General features: G+C 56.9%; 3 protein-coding genes across 3 annotated transcripts; 1 reads left to right on the top strand and 2 right to left on the bottom strand.

The window, feature by feature from the left end:
- Nucleotides 1-563: 563 nt before the first annotated feature.
- Nucleotides 564-5,052, bottom strand: J3D65DRAFT_363668 (uncharacterized protein). Its single transcript, XM_066795663.1, has one exon. It carries the CDS (start codon nt 4,805-4,807, stop codon nt 620-622), a length of 4,188 nt encoding a protein of 1,395 aa, XP_066655204.1. The 5' UTR covers nt 4,808-5,052; the 3' UTR covers nt 564-619.
- Nucleotides 5,053-6,967: 1,915 nt separating this feature from the next.
- J3D65DRAFT_624238 (vacuolar serine protease) lies at nt 6,968-9,211 on the bottom strand. The gene is made up of 3 exons (XM_066800228.1): nt 8,723-9,211; nt 7,598-8,542; nt 6,968-7,547 (listed from the first exon to the last, which is right to left on the bottom strand). Exons 1-3 carry the CDS (start codon nt 9,095-9,097, stop codon nt 7,263-7,265), a joined length of 1,605 nt encoding a protein of 534 aa, XP_066655203.1. The 5' UTR covers nt 9,098-9,211; the 3' UTR covers nt 6,968-7,262.
- Nucleotides 9,212-9,919: 708 nt separating this feature from the next.
- J3D65DRAFT_363562 (uncharacterized protein) lies at nt 9,920-18,240 on the top strand. Its single transcript, XM_066795661.1, has 5 exons — nt 9,920-12,716; nt 12,764-13,167; nt 13,212-13,701; nt 13,748-17,841; nt 17,903-18,240. The coding sequence occupies exons 1-5, from the start codon at nt 10,097-10,099 to the stop codon at nt 18,128-18,130; spliced, it is 7,836 nt and encodes a 2,611-aa protein (XP_066655202.1). The 5' UTR covers nt 9,920-10,096; the 3' UTR covers nt 18,131-18,240.
- Nucleotides 18,241-19,445: the final 1,205 nt, after the last annotated feature.

Here is a 19,445-nt window from a genome sequence, read left to right as displayed (position 1 = left end):
GAAGGAGTGAAATCAGATGCGTTGAGCATAAGTACACGCACGTAGAATCTTCCCAACGGAAGTTATCCACTACATTGCGAACACAGGAAATCCTTCATCTCTATCCATTCACTTTAATTCCTTCCTTACTTCCAGGCAGTCAAGTCAGCAGGCGACCTAACGAACACAGATCTTCGACCATCGAGGGGTTTCATGAAAGGCGCATTTCTGCCATCTGATAGTCGATTGCAGTTGAAATCAACCGCTGGCCAACTCAGAAAAGACAAAAGGAGTGCTTCTTCTAATTGCTACCGGTGCTGCACTTGACTCCGTTGAGTGACTCCACTCGACCTGACAAAGTACAACGCACGAAACAAGCACAAAGAAGCGGAGAACGAATAACAAGAAGACAAGAAAAGGCAGTAGCAGTAGCAGTGGTATTGGTAATAGTAGTAGCAACAGCAGAAAGCAGACGCCAGAAACAAACAAAAGGATACTTCAGTTACCTCGATCGCGCCGTGCCCATCGCCAATCCATCCCATCATCCCCCCCATCCCCCCTTTCCTCTCCTCTCCTCCCCCCTTACCCGCTCCACGTCACGTCACCCCACCAACACACCACCAGCCAAACAAACTCAAACTCAAACAAACGCCGGACTACCCGTGCGACTGCGACTCCTCATTTGCCTCGCACCATTCACACCATTCACACCACTCATACTCACACTCCCACCACCACCCACCTGTCGCGCACTCAACCACCTCTCGGCCAAGCGCTGGCCGCCAGTGACGCTGCCGTTGTTGTTGCCACCACCACCACCACCACCACCGGCGCCGCCGCCGCTGAAAAAAGCAGACGCCATGGGCGAAGGCGTCGGGACGCGGTCGACGGGGAGACGAGCCGGGGCAGCGGGGCCAAAAGATCCAGGGACAGGAGGAGGAGGATGCGTAGAAGGACCAAACGCTCCACACAGCCGCCCCATGCTGCGGCGTTCCTTGAGCGGACCCTGCTGCTGCAGTTGCGGGACCGAGCCGTCCGCCACCGACGAAGCAAAAGGCACAGGGTGGCCAGAGGCGTCGTGGTAGGCAACGCCGTAGCCGTAGCCGTAGGCAAAGCCGCCGCCGGGGTAGTCATGGACGCCGTAGCCGAATCCTTCCGTCTCGTCCGCCTCTTCTTCGCCGCCGCTGACGCTGACGCTGGCTCTGGAGCTCACGTCGCCGCCTCCGGCTCCGTACGGACCGCGCATGATAAACGCCATCGTCTCGCTGCTGCCGCCACTGCCCATCGACAGGCGCGGGCCTCCCTGCATCCCCATCGTCGTCATGGTGCCCTTCGTGCCCACAGTGCCAAACGTGCTCGCGCTGCTGCTCAGCGGCTTGCGGCGGACGCGCGCCGTCACGGCCGGGCCTCTGGGGTGGCCTCCATATCCGGCGGCCTGACTTTGCCCGAGTGCGTGGCCCCTGAGCTCAAAAGCCGAGCGCGCGTGCCCAACACCGACACCACCGCCCACGAAGCCCGCCTTTGACCTCAATGAAGCCTGCGACGGCGACGGCGAGCCCGAGGCCGACGACGCGGCGAGCGCGGCGCGGAAGCGGAGGGGGTTGCCGATGTTGACGCTGCCATATCCATTTCCATTCTCCCTCCCATTCCCACTCCCACCCGCGTTCGCGTGTCTGGCAGACGGCAGCGCAGTACCATTTGACGGCGTAACGGACGAGGAGGAAAAGGCCGACGAAGAGAAATTGGGCAAAGGGGGCGCCGGGGGCGGCGGAGGGCCAGCAAACGGGAGGCCAGCCGCCGCGTCCTGCGCGCTCGTCGTGTACGGCGCCAGACTCGAGTGCGAGGAGCGCGGCTGGAGTTTCAGCGACGCAGGCGCGGTAGCGGCATTTCCGTTGAGCGAGCCAGTGTGTTTATTTGCATTTCCGGCATTGGCAGCAGCCTCGTCGCGGTGGCGTACAGGACGGTGATTCTCCTTTGCCGCCGAGGTCGACGCCAAAGTCGGCAGTGGAGGCGACGGATGGTAGTGCTCAGGCCTACCGTGCTGCTCTTGCACGCGCTGCTGCGCCTGAGACGGCGGCCGCGAAAGGAGAACCGGGTTCGACGACGAGCGCTTCGCCTCGCCGTGGAAGCTGTAGCTGCTGCTCGACTGGGTGCGCCAGCTAGTCGTCGCGCTGCCATTGCGTCTCGTCCGCAACACAGGAAAGCGGTCATTCATCAGCGTCGACGAGCTCTTTGCCAATCGAGGCCGCTGCCGCGGCTGCTGCGTTGACAAGTCGAGGTCCGGGAAAGACGTCGCGCCTTTGGAAATACGCATGTCCGATTTCGACGCGGAGCGCGAGGCAGGGGCTACAATTGTCGAGCGCAGGTTGGGGCTGGAAGCGTATCTCTGGCTGGCGGGAGCAACGACAGCATCCTCGTCGTCCTCGCTGATCTGCGCATGTTCGCGCTGGTGGCCAGCGGCGGGCTTAAGAAGCCAATCCTCCGACATACTAACGTCGACATCGTCGGATTCGAAATCAGCAACCTCCCTGCTGAGCCAGTCTTTCCAGTCGCGGCTCGACTGCGCCGAGCGCTCTACGTTGCCTGCCCTCGAGCGATCGGGTGAGGATCCGAGCGTGTAGCTCTTGGCCGAGTGGCTCGACACGATGACTGCAATGCCCGGAGGCCCATTGATGGTTGCCGTGCTGGGTTTGCGAACTGGCGAGTTGCCAGCCGAGTCTCTGGAGTAGACGCTCGGCGAGACAATGGACGCTCTGAGAAGTTCGGCTGCTTCGAAGGGTCTTTTGCTCGACTTGCGTGGTGGCGTTGGAATGGTCTTACTTGGGCTCGGGGGTTGGTTCAACCGCGTAAGCTCATATGGATTCTCCTCAGCTGAGATGGTGCCAGAACTGTCGAGATGGCCGGAAGCTTGACCCTGCTCTAGTTGTGTCTTCCAACGACTATCGGCCAAATGCTTGCGCTTCGTAATTTGCTCCTGCGTCGGCAACGTCGCCTTGACGGCACGCTGTGGATGGCGAGTGCGAGGAACAGTGAGTTCGGGAACTTCAGCCGTCGGATCTGATGCCTCTGGCTCGTGACACTTTTTGGGCTTTGGTATGCCGAGAGATTCATCATACATCGGGACCGAAGCCATGTCGTTTCTCTCTTTTGACCGCGAGCGAAAACCACGCTCAGGGGTAACGGCGCGGATGGTAGCTCTGGTGGCACGCGACAGTCTGGAAGCCGTCGAACTCATCCGGCTCTGAGAAGGTAGCGTATCGCGTTCATTCTTCGAACTGGCGGCCTTTTCCGGATGGTGCAGGTCAGGGTCGATGTTGCTGTCCAATCCAGCCTTCTCCAGCCTCGACTTGAGCGCCGAGTAAACATCGAAAGTGTCAAGCTCCTTTGACGCTGCCTGGGGTGAAGCATGCAGAGGCCGCCTAAATGGACTCCTGCCCAAAATGGAGGATCCACTACGCTTCTTTGTAGTCCCGGGTCCGTTTTCGGGAATCATAGAGAGCCGTCCTGGGTCGCGAGAAGTGACGCTACCCGGAGCAGAAGAGTTAGACCAGCTCGTGACACGGGACTTGCTAACGTCGCCATCAGAGCCTCCGGCGCTCGACCTGTGAGAAAGTGGCAATGATGCACCAGAGGTCGTTCGCTGATGCGAGGGAACTCTTTGGCTGTCGTCCGACATGGAGCCGACTCGCTCCGTCGTAGCAGACACCTCTCGCTGAGATGTCGAAACTGAGTCGCCATAGTAAGACCTCGAGGCGTCGACTTGCTGCACAGGAAGATTTGACGCCTTTGGGTTTGAAGTCTTGCGAAAAACGCGCTTGAACTTGTTTCTGAAGGAGTTGGAAAATGACCTCTCCTTCTCATGCTTTGTCGTGCCTTCGACCGGGGAGACGGCTTTGGGAGTGGCATCAGGAGGAGGCGAGGCGCACTCCCTGGGCGTCGCAAGAACAGTGTGGTCTTTCTCCTTGTCCTGGCGCTTCTTGAACGGCGTCAGGATAAACGACGGTCTGGTCTTCAACTTGCGGCCCTTGTGGTAATCCTGCAGATACTTGTCCCGCGATGCATTAACTTCTTCAACACTTGCCTTGCCAAATTTCTCAGGGCTGACGCTGCCAGGACTGAATCCTGACTTGGCGGGCGGCTGGTTCTCGATTACCCGGTGGCTGGTAGAGCGACGCAGGTCCACGGAAACGTCGTGGCGTCTGTCTCGAGGAGTCCCCAGTCCAATGCTCCAAGAGTTGTACATTGAACGAGACTTGCGAACCTCCCTCGGTGCCGGCGTCGCTGGTGTGTTTGCGTACGCGACAGACGGTACAGAGGGCGCCGCACGCGAGGGTGGAGCAGGGGATACAGGCAGTTTGATATCCGGCGCCAGAGAAAGACGCGGAGCAGGTGGCGGAGGATCACGAACAAGGGTGTAACGGGGAGGAGGTTGTTCCATGATCAACTGCGGTTGACTCTCATCACTGACTCTCCGCAACTTCGGCGAGGTGCGTCTTCTCGTGGCGCTAGATTCACCGGCTTGTCGAAGACTCGAGGCCCTGGCGGGAAAGTGAGAGCCCTGGGAGCCACCGTGTGACCGGCGACTAGTGTTGCTGCGATTTCTGCTGAGCTCTAGACTGCGTTGCTCCTCTCTTATCCGTGCATGCTCCATGGCGCAGGCTCGCTCATACGCCTGCACAGCGGCTGCCGTGGCTTGCTCGCGGACGATGAACGGATCCATTTGGTCGACCCGGGTGGGACTCGCTGGACAGCCGTTGGAATATGTCGACGAAGACGACTTGGCATGACGCAGGCGGGTCCCGGCGTCGCTGCTGGCTCGCGACAGCATCGACGAACGGCGTTCTCGAGTCGACGATGGCAGGGAACAAAGCTTTCGTTGTACTCTTGGACGCAGCGTCTGGTTGCGGGTTACGTCCAAGGGGCCCAAGAATATTCAAAATGAGAATCAGGCAAATGATGTCCAATCCAATGCGCGGGAGAGAACAGGAGGAGACTGAGCAGGAGGACGGAACGAAGCATGACTGCTCCAGACAATTTCCACGCACGCCCTGATTCATCCGAATCAAGAAGTGAGCGCGCACACAAGGCGAGATTGCCGTCGACGTTGAGCGAGACTGCCGTCAAGACTCGACGTCGAGAAGCAGGCGTTGGGGGTCTATCCACAACGAGGCTGCTATTCTCGAAACCAACGTGAGCGAGACCGTTCCCGAACCCGTCCAGACATCCAAGCTCTTGAAGACATTAAAGGCTCGAAAAACACCGTCGCCAAAACACCTACCTGCCTGAGGCCTCTTCTGTTTCGAACAGCCTCACCTCACATGCCAGCCTTCCCTTTCTTTCGCGAGAGGCCCCAGTCCACGCTGAGACCGAAACCAAACCGCGGGCCGGGCCGACCACAAAGTCAATTTCGGCTACATGGAGGCATCTTACCGCTTGCTTCTTCTTTTCCACCAGTGTGGCAGCCAGCCTGCCCGACCGCTCGCCACCGCCTCGTCGCTAATCAGGTGCCATGGAGGCCAGCAAGGTGCATTGCGCGTGAGGCGAGTGCTCCTTCTCACCTGGCAAGCGGGTGCGGTGCGGGAGAAAGACCTGTCCTGTCCTGTCCAGCTGCCCGGCCCGGCGGTGTTGGTTGGTGTAGCGGCGGGATGAAGAAAGGGCGCGATGCGTCGGCGTACCTGCTCAAGGACAGAGCCAACGAGGGACGCTTTGCTTTGTTGACCTCAACTGGGGGGTAGGCGTGTGTGCCCGGGTGTCCCGTGGCGGTCTCGTGGTCTCGTGCCCACCATCCAGTCGAAAAGAACCCCACCTACCTTTTGATATTCCCTGGCTGCGATACAGGTAGGTTATTCGTCAAGAATGCGCAGCGCCACCTGACTGACTGACTGTCTGTCTGGCCTTCAGATGCGTCAAGGTTGTCAAAGAATGTCAAGGTGCCAGACGGCGCGTTGACCGTTGAGCGCCCGCACCGCTTCATGCAGGTGCCCGAGTCATTTGCCAGAAACATCTGCGTGTCGTCGTACCGTTGAACGGGCGGGCGGGTATCAGTTGTTGGTTGGGTTGGCGCTCTCTACATGTACCTACTGCCATCTCCCAGCATGACAGGAACAAAGCAGAGGCAAAATAGAATCACTCAATCCCTCGCACCAGGCAAAGAAACACAGAGTAAGAAGTGCAACGGCAGGCGGCGCGCAAACAAAGCAAACGCGACATCCACAGCGCACCACGTGCCGGCGCGCCTAACCAATGTCTCGGTCTCGCGGCTTGGTCGACGTGCTGCATTGCACGACATGTCTCAGCCGACCGACTGGCCGACCGACCGACACGGGTGCCCGCAGCAGCTAACCAAGCCGGGGGAATTGAGTTTGGGGTTCTGGGGAGAGGCATGCGGCCAAGAGGGCGATGGATTGCGTCGACGACTTGGACGATGACGGAGATGATAATGGTGAGATGATAGACGGCAGGGAGCTAAACATGGTACATCTCTACCTACAGTATGCAGTGAACGCATTGCCTCTAGGTAGGAAAAGGGGGAAACGCGCACGCAATCTGCGTACATGATCGCACGTAGAGCAGCACGCATTCCAGCAGCACAATTGCAGACACCCTCATGAATGACAAACGCTCCCATCGACGACGATGGCTGCAAACGGCACAAGCACAACACCACGAAGCCGTGAGCATAGCAGGCGCTCTATCAGCACAAGCAGCGCGTCTGCAAGCCTCCCTCGCTCCCACCCAGTCATTATTCATCCATCAGGACAACTCACCGGGCGGGTAGCCGAGGAAAATCACGATATCCCGGGGGGCAGAAGGCGGTGCACAAGACGCCCTGATTGGTTGCGTGCACAGCAGCTTATCTGGCAGCTGGCTGGCAGCTGAGCTTGTTGACTTTCGTCGTTGCCACCACCGACAGACTGACTGACTGATCGACCAGCACACATCACGCTCCAACCATGTTCACCGCCGCCGAGGCGCATTTAGACTTTATACTTTCATGCGGAACCCACGACACGGCACGAAAGCTTCTATTGTATCCGCAAGAGCTTCCTGTCAAAATGCAATGCGCATTACCTTGCCGGACTCGCCGCACATGGCCATGCGTGCTGCAGTCCAGTCTATGCTGTCAAAGAATGCCATGTACCTAAGATCCCAATCCGTCCATTCTCCATCCCGGAAAAAAGAAAACGATTCCGTACCCAAAACTGTCGCTCCCTCTCTCTGTGCACCATGACCAGCAATGACCCTCACATTATCCATAGACGAAAGGATGACGGTAAACTACCTTACTCCATATGGGCCTTGCTCATGCGCTGCTTGAAGTCGTTGAAAAACTCGTCCATCTCGTCGGCCACAAAGTCCTCAAACTTTTCCGTGAGCTTCTCGAGCTTGGCCTGCACCTTCTTGGAGCCGGCCTTGGCCTTCTCGCCAACAAGCTCGACCTCCTCCTCGACATCCTCCATCGTGGGGAGAGAAAGCTGGACCTTGCTGTCCGCGCGGTTGAGCTTGTAGCCACCCTCGGAGACGATGGCACTGTAGTTGGACTTGCCACCACCGTTCCACGCAAGGACCTACATATCGTTAGAACAATTGATGAATTGAGTCTCAGGAGACAACTTACGTTGGTGGTGTCACTGGGGACGTCAGTCAGGGCGCCCTCGGTGGCGATGCTGATGATCTGCTTCTTCAGCTTGGCGGGGGTGATGTCGGCAACCGAGTAACCCGAGTCGGAAGCAGGCTGGAGAGAGAGGAAGTAGGCCAAGAGACCAGCAATGTGGGGCGAGGCCATCGAGGTACCCGAGATCTTGTTGGTGGCGTACTTGCTGCCAATCCAGGTCGAAAGGATGTTGAGACCAGGGGCAAAGATGTCGTTGCACTTGCCGTAGTTGGAGAAGTAAGCACGCTCGTCAGCGAGGGTCGAGGCACCGACGGTGACGGCCTTCTCGGCGCCAGCAGGAGAGTAGCGGCACGAGTCGGCGTTGTCGTTACCAGCGGCCACGGCAAAGTGGATACCAGCATCGACAGCAGCGTTGACAGCGAGGTCGAGCGTGGTGGACTTGCCACCACCCAAGCTCATGTTGGCAGCAGATCCCTTGAAGCCCTTCTTGCCCTTGCCAGTCTTAGCGGCCTCGACGTTGGCGGAGTGCTGTTCGGCGGCAAACTCGACACCCTTGACGACGTCGGACATGGTGCCGGAGCCGTTTGAGCGGAGGACCTTGACGGCGTAGACGTTGGCCTTCTTGGCCACACCGAACTTCTTACCGGCGACAGTACCAGAGCAGTGAGTGCCGTGACCGTTGCCATCCTCGTCGACGTCGCCAGAGGGAATGGTCTTGCCCCAGTGAGCACGACCCTCAAAGTCGACGTGCTCGGTGTTGGTGCCAGTGTCGATGACGTAGACGTCAACGCCCTCACCACCATCCGCAGAGTATAGGTATTTGCTGAAGGTGCCGAAGCTCAGGCTCTCACGGTGAGAGATACGGGCGAGGCCCCAAGGAGCGTTCTTCTCGAGCTCGTAGTCCTGGCTCTGGGTCTGCACGATGGAGTCCTTCTCGATGTACTCGACCTGGAATCAGGGTCGTCAGCATGATGTGATAAGACGCAATAGTGTCACGTGCGCACGAGATGGAGCTGCAGAGCGACGGAGGAAACTCGACGAGGGAGGAAGCGTTGCGGAACGAGGAGAAATGGGTGCAGCATGGCCGGAAACGGCTCACGGGTGGGTTGGGCGGACATGGCAACTCACATCAGGGTGTCTCCGGATCTGCTCAATGACGTCCTCATCAAAGTGACCCGAGTAGCCGAGCAGGCCACCGGCAACGTTGTAGGTGTGCTTGAGGCCCTCAAAGAGATCGTTTGCAATGGGGAACTGCGAGCGCTTGCGGAGCTCCGTCTTGGAGCTCACGCTGGCGCTGTGAATGTCGCGAACCCAGGCGTGGTGGGCGGACGTGTCGGCGTGCTTGACGTGCTTCTTGAAGACGACAATGTACGAGTCGGGCACCTCTTGGGCGTTGACCGAGGAGATGACGGGGGCTGCGTCATTGTGGATGGAGCCGGTGTTGAAGACCGGGGAAGCTGCCGCGAGCAGCGGCAGCAGCGTCAAGATGGCTGCGGCCTTCATTGTGGGCCTGGAAAGAGGGGAAGGGGAAGCGGAAGGTTGCTAGAAGATGGGGAGAGACGGCGAAGCTGGGATGGGGTAGAGGGAGAGAGGAGAGGGATGGAGAGGAGTAGAGCTTGGGAGATGGTGGGAGCTGGGGCGAGCTTTATCAAGAGCCGGCGGCGGCAAGGCGACGCTATCGGCGAGTGAGAGTCATGCGCCCAGCCTCTCCGCAGCTAGCGGCGCTGCCTTGTCCGACCCCCAAAGGGCGTTCCTCGCGCAGCGCAGCGACACGGGCATGATGCGCGGCCATGGCGTCAGAGTGGATGGGATGGATGGGATGGATGGGATTGCGTGCCTTGAGTCCACCACCGGCATCGAAATAGACACGAGCTGCCCTGAGCTGTTCATGTTGCTAGGTGAGCTGTATGAGCTGTATCCGTACCTGCCTCAGCGCGTAAGCTAAGCTCCTCCCGCGTCGAGTCCATGGTACCGGACGGTACAGTACAAAGTCGTGACCGCACTCGTGACGGCCCCTGCGACTCCCTGCGCCCGGGACGAGGCTCCCGACGGCCACCACTTCCTCGCCTGCCCGCTGCCGTCGAAACGGACCACGGCCATGGCATGCTGCTGTGTGTTTATCGCTCCCGCGCCCGTCTCCAGCTTCATTCGGCCTGGTGGTGATGATCAGGCACACGCCCTCTGCCGCCTGACACCTCCACCAACTGCTCTTGTCTTGTTACACTCTCTCATTTCTCGACCCAGCTGTCAGCTCGCTCTGCTCTGCTCTGCAAATCCACCGTCCAAGCTCCACTCATCGCCGCTCCGCCTCCGCCCCACGCGAGCTGTTCCCGACCCAGCTCCACCCAACCCTCACTCTCTGACACGCTCCCACATGCGACGTTTCTCCCTCAGATGACCCTCCTCTCGCCCAATCCAACCCGCTCCCGCCGCCTCTCTCCGCCTGCAATGCTCCTCCACCCATACCGACAATCCTAGACTGCGCTGTGCTGGAGCGCCATCATGCACCACCCGGCGGGCCCGCGCCTCCCTCCCGCACCCGCCTCCGTCACGCCTCGCGCCGCCAGCCCTGCCTTGAGAGAGCTAAATACCCTCGTCGACTCGCTCCTCGGCGCCCATCCGCAGAGCTCCACCTCAACCACGCTCAAATCAATACAAACACAATGTGACTGCCTGCGGAGGATCCGTCAGCTCCTCATAGATTCGCCCGACCCGCGTCAGGCCAAGGACGCCTTTCGCCAGGCAAAGGGCTTCCACGCTCTGATTGCCACCCTGCGCTCTGTCTCGGGCTTTTACAATCCCTCTGCCCTCTCCAAGGACGAGCAGACGGAATTCTTTGAGCTCCTCAAGGCTACCCTGGCCGTGCTCTCCGACGCCCTGAATGACCACCCTGGAAATCGCAGATTCTTCTCCAAGAGAGTCGAAGACGATGGGTGGAGGTCCCTGGAACAAGCTGTCGTGAGCACTGGCGTCGGAGGAGGATTTCAGGATGCCACCGTGTACGATCAGGTCGGCCAAGAGCAGCTCTTTGGCTGCCTCGTTGCATTTGCATTGGGGGAAGAGAACATGGCTCGTATATTCCGCGGCATACGAGATGTTGTAGCATCAGAGTCCAACGGCGTTGAACAGGTCGAGCACAACGGTGACGTGGTCCACGTTACGTCTGAAGATCCCTTGATCAGTGCTCTCCGCGACCATCTGAACAGCTTCTTTAGCGGCAACGAGATTCTGCAGAATGCCGACATATTTCCCGTCATCATCAGTCTTTGGCTGATGCTATTCCAAGATGGCTTGTCTGGCTCACGCGCACCGCGTCTATCCATTTCAGTCCTTTTGGTTCTGGACCACGTCGTTGCCCTGTCGGAGCACAATAAGCTTGCTGCGCATGGGACGGGCGTCTTGAGGACGCTTTTGCGCTTACTCTTCCAAAATTCCCAGGTCTCTTTGGAGCGCACTCTGCTCAAAAGACTGGCCGAGAGCCTCATCAGCTACGGTGTCAACGACCTCGAGGACGCTCGTTTTCTTTTTCGTGGTGCCGCCGAGTCGGAGGAGGTGGCTGCATTCCTTTTGGAGGCCATCAGGTCCTCCAGACAATCCCCATTTATCCAGCTCGACATGTCCTTGCATGGATATGCTTCCATAGAGTTGCCGGAACTAGGCCGGCCATTCCCCCCAGCCTCGCAGCATGGCGGTTACACGATCAGCACCTGGCTTCGTGTAGACAAGTACGATGACAACTACCACACGACAATATTCGGAGCATACGAGTCCACCCAGACCTGCTTCGTGCTCGTATATCTGGAAAAGGGCTCCCGTAATTTGATCCTGCAGACTTCAGTGACTTCATCGCGGCCGAGTATTCGTTTCAAGTCGACGGCGTTTCAACAAGGTGTCTGGTACCACATTGCCATTGTGCACAAGAGATCAAAAACCGTCGGCCCCGGTCGCGCTGCCTTGTACGTCAATGGAGAGTTTACGGAGCAAATGAAGTGCAATTTCCCTTCCAGTCCGCCAAACCTCAACTCGAGCAGTACCGAAAGCTTCAATGCCTTTTCTCAGAATCGATCGGGTTACACTCCTATCGAGGCATTCATTGGCACGCCTCACGCCATTTGTTCTCACATTGGGCGAAACATTGTCTCAACCAAGCTGTCATTGGCATCCTTCCACTTGTTCCAGGAGGCGCTGTCGGACGAACTGATTGCTGTATATCACAAGCTTGGGCCTCGATATCACGGCAACTTTCAAGACTGCCTCGGCTCTTTTCTCACGTACAACGCTTCGGCCGACCTCAACCTCTACAACGAGGGCCTTCACCCCAGCAAGGATGAGCGGTCCGAAATTCTATCTGCTATGCGCAACAAGGCCGGAGCCATTGTTCCAGAATCCCGCATTCTCATGAGCATAGCTCCGACCTCGGTCATGGATGATGACGATAGAAATTTCATTGACGAGTCGACGTTGGTCAAGTCGTTGTCCAAGCATGCTGGCAAAAATCTGAGAGAGTACACCCGAAACCGCGGTCATGCAATTGCCATCAACGCCGCTGTACCCTCGATCAATGAAGCTCTCACTCAACGGAGCGGAGTTGCTGTTCTCACCGGTGAGCCTGTTGTCGTTGTGCCTCAGTCATTGGACAATGCGATTTGGCGAGTTGGGGGTTGTGCTTCGATAGGACTCAAGCTCATCGAGCTGGCTCGGACTAGGAATTCCCTGGTGACGGCTGTGCAGATCATGTTTGAATCTGTCCACGAAAACTGGCGAAACAGTGAAGCCATGGAAAGAGAAAATGGGTTTGCCGTGCTGGCAGCCCTTTTGCGCGACAAGCTGGGCCTAGGCTTCATATCTGGCAAATCTAGCGCGGCCTCGATTGAAGACTCTGACTTTGAAAGTCTTTCTTACGAGCTGCTCCAGGTCATTTTGCGCTTCATTGGCTACGACGAGATTCAGACCCAAGAGTCAAAGATTGTTAATCCCCTGGCTTACAGAGCTTTGCTGATAGACTTTGACCTCTGGAGAAGATGTCCAGCTGATACCCAGAAGCTCTACTACCGTCAATTTGAGGTCTTTGCAAAAGATAGCAAGCACCACGTGTTCAACGCTAGACGGTTGACCCGAATGCGTAAGCCTGGTGACCCACTGGTAATACAGCAGCTGACAAGAGAATAGGAATAATTAAGAGGCTTCTTGAGGCGCTCAAGGGCGAGACTTTTACGAATGACGTTTTTCCGCATTTCATGAGCGCTTTCAAATCTCTGCTTCAATGTAGTGCCTCGTCAGACATTTTACGCTCAACGGCCCTGTTCATTACGTATGCCCTTCAGGAGGGTCGCAATCTGGTGAATCGACCGCTTCGATCCCGCAGCAGCGTCAAGCATATACGCACCACTCCTACGCTGTCGTCAGCTTCGAGCGCTTCGTCTGTACCTGTCCCTCCTAAAAGCACCTTGCCAACGGGGAAGCTCTCGAGGCAAGAATTGGGAATCAAGGTGCTGGAAGCCTATTCGGCCTTTTTGTGCGATGATGCAAGCGCCAACGCCATTGGGAGATTTGCCAAGACTGTCACCAACAAGGTATGTGTATTCGATTGAGTCTGGAGTGTGGCTGACGTTTCCAGTGGCTGGTATACCTGCTTGCCGAAAACGATGCCCGTGTCATTGTCAACAGCTTCAAGATTCTCGCCCGACTTTTGGTAATTCAAGGTCCCCACTTTGTCAAGGAATTCACGAGAGACGGCGGCTTCACCAACCTCAAGCATAGGCTGAGAGCATCGTGGAATACGCCGGCCGTCTGGACAATATGTTTTGCAATCCTTTTTGGTGTCGATGTGGGCAAGATCGATTTCGAAAGAGATTTTGACCTTTTCAACCTCATGGATTCGCTCTCGGCCAATGGCCAGATTGCCATCTCCTACCCCGATGTTTTCCCTGTCATGACGGCCATGTTGGAGACGGGACTTAGGGAAATTGTCACGCAGCACGAGCCCAGCGTGAGACCTGCGACAAGCCAAGGTGACGCTGAAAGTGGAACCAAGCAATCTGGTCCGTTGACTGGGGGCTCGACGCGCAAGAGGTCCATGTCGGTGGAAAACGAGCTCGCAGCTAGAGGTATGTTTGCTGGCCACTTCCTCATCTCAATCCTAATGCCATTTAGAGCCCAAGCAGTCTTCATCGCGGCAAAAGGTCTTGGATTACGCAGCCATCCTCCATACCATTATCCAATTCCTCGCAGACGTGCACATGAAGTCGGCCCACTTTCGGGAGTACGCCATTGCCTCAAACTACATTCAAGACCTCATTTTTGTCCTCTATCCAGTCATTGTAACATCAGATGGTGTCTCGGCCGAGACGGAACTCCACTCACGCGGGTCCGCTCTGACTTTTGAAGGCCAAGATGTCCTAATTAACCCTCATTCGGCAACGGCGGAACAACCGTCCATTGTGCGGACCACTTCCATCGAACCGCCTCGCAGCCCCAATGCCAAAAAGGCGACGCTTCGACGAGGCAACTCTTTCGTTCTCATCACTTCGGACAAGGCAAAATATCCTTCTGCGGCTGCTCGACTGCACGGAATCATGTCCCCCAAGAAGTCTGCTTCTGTAGACCTTCGAGTGGGCAATGCTGTCGTTCAGGCATTGCTTGAACTGATCATTGGAGTCTTTCTGGACCAGTTGCTGCACAAAAAAGACTTTAGTGGTTTTGGGCTTTTTCTCAAAGTGCCACCAGGATTCCAGGAACATCAAGCATACTTCGAGTCCTATGTGCTCCTCCATACAATGCAGGCCATTGCCACTGAGCTGCAAATACGTCAGGAACTGCTCGCAGAGCCCAGGGTGCTCACAAATCTTGCACGTTACACGCTCCACATGGCCGAGGCCATATTCGAAGGCTGGTTCATGAATGGAGCAGAGGCTCTGTTGGACTTTATTGGAACCGTATTGGACCACTTGCATCGGCCGGATGTTGCCAAGCTGAAGGGCGTTCGGCTCTGTACCCAGGCAATTGCTACCATTCGCACAGTCTTTTTCCGGGTTGCTCTACTCAGGCTGTCTGAATTGGACGATCCCGAGTCGGAAATGGAAGCCATTGCATTTCTCCAAAAAATGACGTATTGGCAGACCATTTTTCTTTCTCCCGAGAGCCTCGAAGGCAACTACCTGCGCCTCATGTGCTATCTTCTCTACGCAAAGCTGGTGTCGCCCAACAATCGGGTGCGTGCCGCAGCAGCAGACTTCTGGAGGCTGATGCTTGTGCAAAAGCCTGAGGAGACCTCTCAGATTTTCCACCAGTCCAACTCCAGCAGCGACAGAGAGCTCATTTCAGACTTTATGAAGCTAACGGAGATGGACAATGACGCCTTTTTCCAGTGGTTGGACGGCAACCGATCAAAACTTGATAACTTCTTCTTTGGTGCCATGTCCAAGACGTGGGAAGAGTTTGTCACCGAGGAGAATCGCAAGACAGAAGAGAGCGCAAAAACTAGGGTGTCGAAAAGGAAAGAGCGCCTCAGGCAGTGGCAAATGGAGGAGTCGTCGGCGGATATTGTGTGGCATCGTCACGAGGTGTCAACAACGCACTGGCGGGCAAATATCTTTGCTGCAGAGCGCTTAAAGCACCAAAGAGCCTTGCAAGACCAGCAGGACAACCTCACGTTCCTCTCGTCCGCATTGGAAAAGCTTGATCAGACACTGCGCGCCCCTTGTGCGCTGTTTGAAGACGAAGTTGTTTCTCAATGGCAACTAGACGAGACTGAGGGTCGAAACAGGATGAGGCTGAGAATCATTCCGGACAAAACTACCAGCAAGGATGAAGAATACCAGCCGAAACGCAAAGACTCGGAATTTGTTCCCAAAAACAGACTCAGCCTCTTGACCAATGTTCCGCAAATCGACTCGCCCGAAACAGCTGGTCCTACTCCTGCAAGCGCGCACCCAACTTCAAACAACGGAGAAGGCGGGAGAAATCGATCTGTCAGTCAGTCGTCTGCTGTCTCTAACGGGGACGACGACTTTGAATTGGTGTCCAATCCAAACGAGGGAGAGGACGGCTTTGAAGACAAGAATCGTAAAGTCATGCGGTCTCTTCAACAGGGCGATCAGGTCCAGCACGTGTACAACGTCTCCCGAATTGTCGGTCTCGAGGCATGCGAAGGCCTACTCATCCTTGGCAAAGACTCTTTGTATCTCTTGGACGACTTCTTCCAGCGTTCCGACGGAGAAATCATTCGAGTGTGGCAGGCGCCGCCAGAGGAGCGCGACAATTACGTCCAGATGATTTCTGGGAAGGAGGCCGTCGAGAAGAAGTCTCCGAGGATCAATGGCGAGCAAAGCACGCGCCACTGGAAATGGTCCGAGGTAATTAGTATTTCAAAGAGGCGCTTCTTGTTCCGCGACGTCGCCATTGAAATCTTCTTCACCGATGGACGGAGCTACCTCTTGACCGCCATGGCGCCCAAGCTCCGGGACGACTTGCATGCAAGGTTGATTTCAAGAGCGCCTCAAGTCACAAGTCCATCAGCTTTGCAGTCTGAGGATGCATGGCGACTGGAATCGTTGCGAACACCAGAAGAGGCCCCTCCGACGATGGCCGCAAAGTGGGTCAACGCGTTCAACCCAATGGCTCAGAACCCTGCTACCAAGAGGTGGCTCAAGGGGGATATTTCCAACTTCCACTACCTCATGCTGGTCAACACGATGGCTGGTAGGACGTTCAACGACCTCACGCAGTACCCCGTCTTTCCCTGGGTCTTGGCAGACTATACGAGCGAGGAGCTCGATCTCAGCGACCCAAAGACGTTTAGAGACCTTTCCAAACCCATGGGTGCCCAAACTCCCTCTAGAGAAGCCGAGTTCAAGGAGCGCTACCAGACGTTTGCTGAGATGAGTGACGGCACTAATCCTGTCTTTCACTACGGTACTCACTACTCGTCGGCAATGATTGTTACCTCCTACCTCATTCGCCTTCAGCCATTCGTCCAGTCGTATCTGCTCTTGCAAGGCGGCAGCTTCGACCATGCAGATCGTCTCTTTGATTCGATTGAACGGGCTTGGAACTCGGCTTCGCGGGACAATACGACGGATGTCCGAGAGCTGACGCCTGAATTCTTCTACCTGCCCGAGTTTCTCAAGAACATCAATGGGTACAACTTTGGCGTCAAGCAAGGCTCTGGCGAAAGGATCAACGACGTCGTACTGCCTCCGTGGGCCAAGGGTGATCCGGAAATCTTCATTGCCAAGCACCGCGAGGCTCTGGAAAGTCCCTACGTGACGCAGCATCTGCACAAGTGGATCGACCTCGTCTTTGGCTACAAGCAGCAGGGAGACGCCGCGGTCGAAGCCACCAACGTCTTTCACTACCTCTCGTACCATGGAGCCAAGAATCTCGACCTGATCGATGATCCTGTCGAGCGGACGGCTACCATTGGCATCATTCACAATTTTGGCCAAACACCTCACCAAGTCTTTCAAAAGGCTCATCCTTCGCACGGCGACTCGTCGAGACTGAAGCGGTTGGACAGCGCGGTCGAATGTCTGATTCGGCTACCCATGACCCTGCTCGATTCGCGCGAGCGCGTCTCCAGCTTGACGCACCACCCTAAGCAAGACCGCATCCTTTGCTCGGCGGCGCTGCGCATCAACATGCCGCCCAGCTACGATCGCTACATGGAATGGGGCTTTACCGACGGCAGCGTACGATTCTACTCGACGGACAGCAAACGGCTGATTGGTTTGTGGGAGCACCTCCATCAGGGCCAGATCTCGTGCGCAACCTTTGTTGATGGCAAGACGCTCATCACGGCTGGCAGCGACTGCACCGTAGCCGTGTGGAACGTCATCTCGCACTCGAAGACGGTCGACCTGGTGCCCAAGGTCTGCTTCTTTGGCCACCGTAAGCCCGTCACCATCATCGCCACCTCGCGCGCCTTTAGCACGTTCCTTTCCGCCGACGCCAGCGGCCGCATCTGTCTGTGGGACCTTAATCGGGCTGAGTTTGTGCGCCACGTCGGTGCTGGCGATCGTCCCATTCAGTGCGCTCGCATCAACAATGTGAATGGCCATATTGCGCTCTGCGCCGGCTCCAAGGTGTTGTTGTACACGCTCAACGGCCGTCTCTTGCTCGAGCAGGACGTTTGCGACACGGCCGACGCCGAGGACGTGGTGCACGCGTGTGCTTTTTACGAGGGCGTCGGCAACGAGTGGCTGGAGCGCGAGTTGCTGTTCACAGGGCACCGGAGGGGTGTGGTCAACGTACGTCCCTTCCCGTCCCCTTTCCCCTTTCCGTCCCATGCTGACTTGAAGGAATCTACAGATTTGGGCCGTGGCCTACGACGCCGACGGCCTCTGGTCGCTGCGGCCGGTCAAGCGGCTCAACCACACCGACACGACGCGCGAGGACGGCATCAACGTCGCGGCGCCCATCACCTACGTCCTTCCCATGGCGCAGATGGCCTACACGGGCGACGACGACGGCAAAGTTGTAAGTTGGCAAGAAAATCATGATCATTTGCTTCCCCACGTCCACGACCCTGTTCACTAGGTAGCTGTCTTTGTCTTTCCCGGCGGGGGTTAAAAGTGTCTTGTCTTTTTCTTATTTTGTTGGTATTTTGAGAGCTGGCGTTGTGAGGGCGATGCGATAAGTTTGCCCCTTTTTGCTTTGATTGCTTTATCTGCTTCGTTGCCTCGTCTTCTTCTTCTCCTCCAAAAAGTTTGTCCGACGCGTTATACTAAAGACCGCCTCTTCTGCCTTCTAGTATGAATGGGATTGCGTGCAGCGAGCATGAGGATCTTGGCAGCAGCAGTAGCTAGCAGCAGCAGCAGCAGCGAAAAGTCAGCATCAGCGGCAGCAGCGCCTCCAGCAGGACTCCCGCGACAACGACACCACAGCCCGTCCGAATCAGCCGTCTCCTGGAGCATCGGCAGTTGGCGAGTCAAGGGCAGACGCGTTCCACTCGACACCTCTCTCTCGGGCCCTCCATGTCTCATCGCCATCGCTATTTCTCGATCGTTTCCCCAGGGCGCTGAATCCGCCACGCCCCCCTCCCCGCCGCCGTCCTGTCGACCCGCCTCGACCGCTGCGTCCGCGGGCCTCGTTGGTTTCGAAATCGCTGGCTGCTCCTCGCTGCGAATGCGCTGGGTTGGGTTGAGTTAGGCTGCGCTGCAGTGTGCTGCGACTGGACTGGACTGGGCAGCTTGTTGGAATTTTTGCTGGTAGGGCTGGGTTGGTGATTGGTGGTTGGTGGTGGGTGCGTCTCGTCAAAATTATGCTGCCCTTTGGCTGGTTGGCGTAGGTAGGATAGCGTAGGTATGGTATTCATTGTTGCGCTGTTTGGATGATGTGGGGTTGGCTCTGGTGCTCGACCGAGCTCTTCGTCTTTGCGTTGTGCTCGTGGTCTTCCTCGTCATCCTCCTCCTCTCTCGATGTCTGCGAAGGGTGGGAGCTGTCGTTGGACTGAGGAGATGGCAAGTGCTTAGCGTCGAGGAAGGCGGCGGATGTGCGTTGGTAGGCTGGCCGTGACTGACCGAGTGCTCCCTCTGGCTGCTTTTCCCTCGATGACCATCTCGCCTTGAAAGAGATCTGGTGTTCTGTCCGCACAAGTCGCCTGTCCGCAATTTTTTCGTGGGCCTCCAGCACCACGAACCATGAACGCTACTCCCTACCGTCCTTGAATCCCGGTATGGCTGCTGCCTTTCCTCACACTCCTCGCGCTTGTGTCTTGGATTCTCCTGTCGTTCTCGATGCGTTCGTTGCTGACTGGTGCGAGCTTCCCGAGCCCGTGTAAATATGCTTTGGCTCTAAAGGGGGAGATTTCTGTGGACTGATCTGCCCCTGGACGTCTCGAGGTTGAGCAGGG

The sequence above is a fragment of the Phyllosticta citribraziliensis genome, assembly GCF_038025025.1.
Source record: "Phyllosticta citribraziliensis strain CPC 17464 chromosome Unknown J3D65scaffold_6, whole genome shotgun sequence".
Taxonomy (NCBI): Eukaryota; Fungi; Ascomycota; class Dothideomycetes; order Botryosphaeriales; family Phyllostictaceae; genus Phyllosticta; species Phyllosticta citribraziliensis.
This window is presented reverse-complemented; position numbering and strand designations above follow the sequence as displayed.

Bases quoted from the DNA above. Each gene is read 5' to 3' on its own strand.
- J3D65DRAFT_363668 (XM_066795663.1), bottom strand. From the start codon at position 4,807: ATGCTGTCGCGAGCCAGCAGCGACGCCGGGACCCGCCTGCGTCATGCC.
- J3D65DRAFT_624238 (XM_066800228.1), bottom strand. From the start codon at position 9,097: ATGAAGGCCGCAGCCATCTTGACGCTGCTGCCGCTGCTCGCGGCAGCT. The intron at 8,543-8,722 runs GTGAGTTGCCAT...CCCTGATTCCAG, and splicing joins AGATCCGGAGACACCCTGAT to GTCGAGTACATCGAGAAGGA. The intron at 7,548-7,597 runs GTAAGTTGTCTC...AACGATATGTAG, and splicing joins TCCCCAGTGACACCACCAAC to GTCCTTGCGTGGAACGGTGG.
- J3D65DRAFT_363562 (XM_066795661.1), top strand. From the start codon at position 10,097: ATGCACCACCCGGCGGGCCCGCGCCTCCCTCCCGCACCCGCCTCCGTC. The intron at 12,717-12,763 runs GTAAGCCTGGTG...ACAAGAGAATAG, and splicing joins TAGACGGTTGACCCGAATGC to GAATAATTAAGAGGCTTCTT. The intron at 13,702-13,747 runs GTATGTTTGCTG...AATGCCATTTAG, and splicing joins AAACGAGCTCGCAGCTAGAG to AGCCCAAGCAGTCTTCATCG.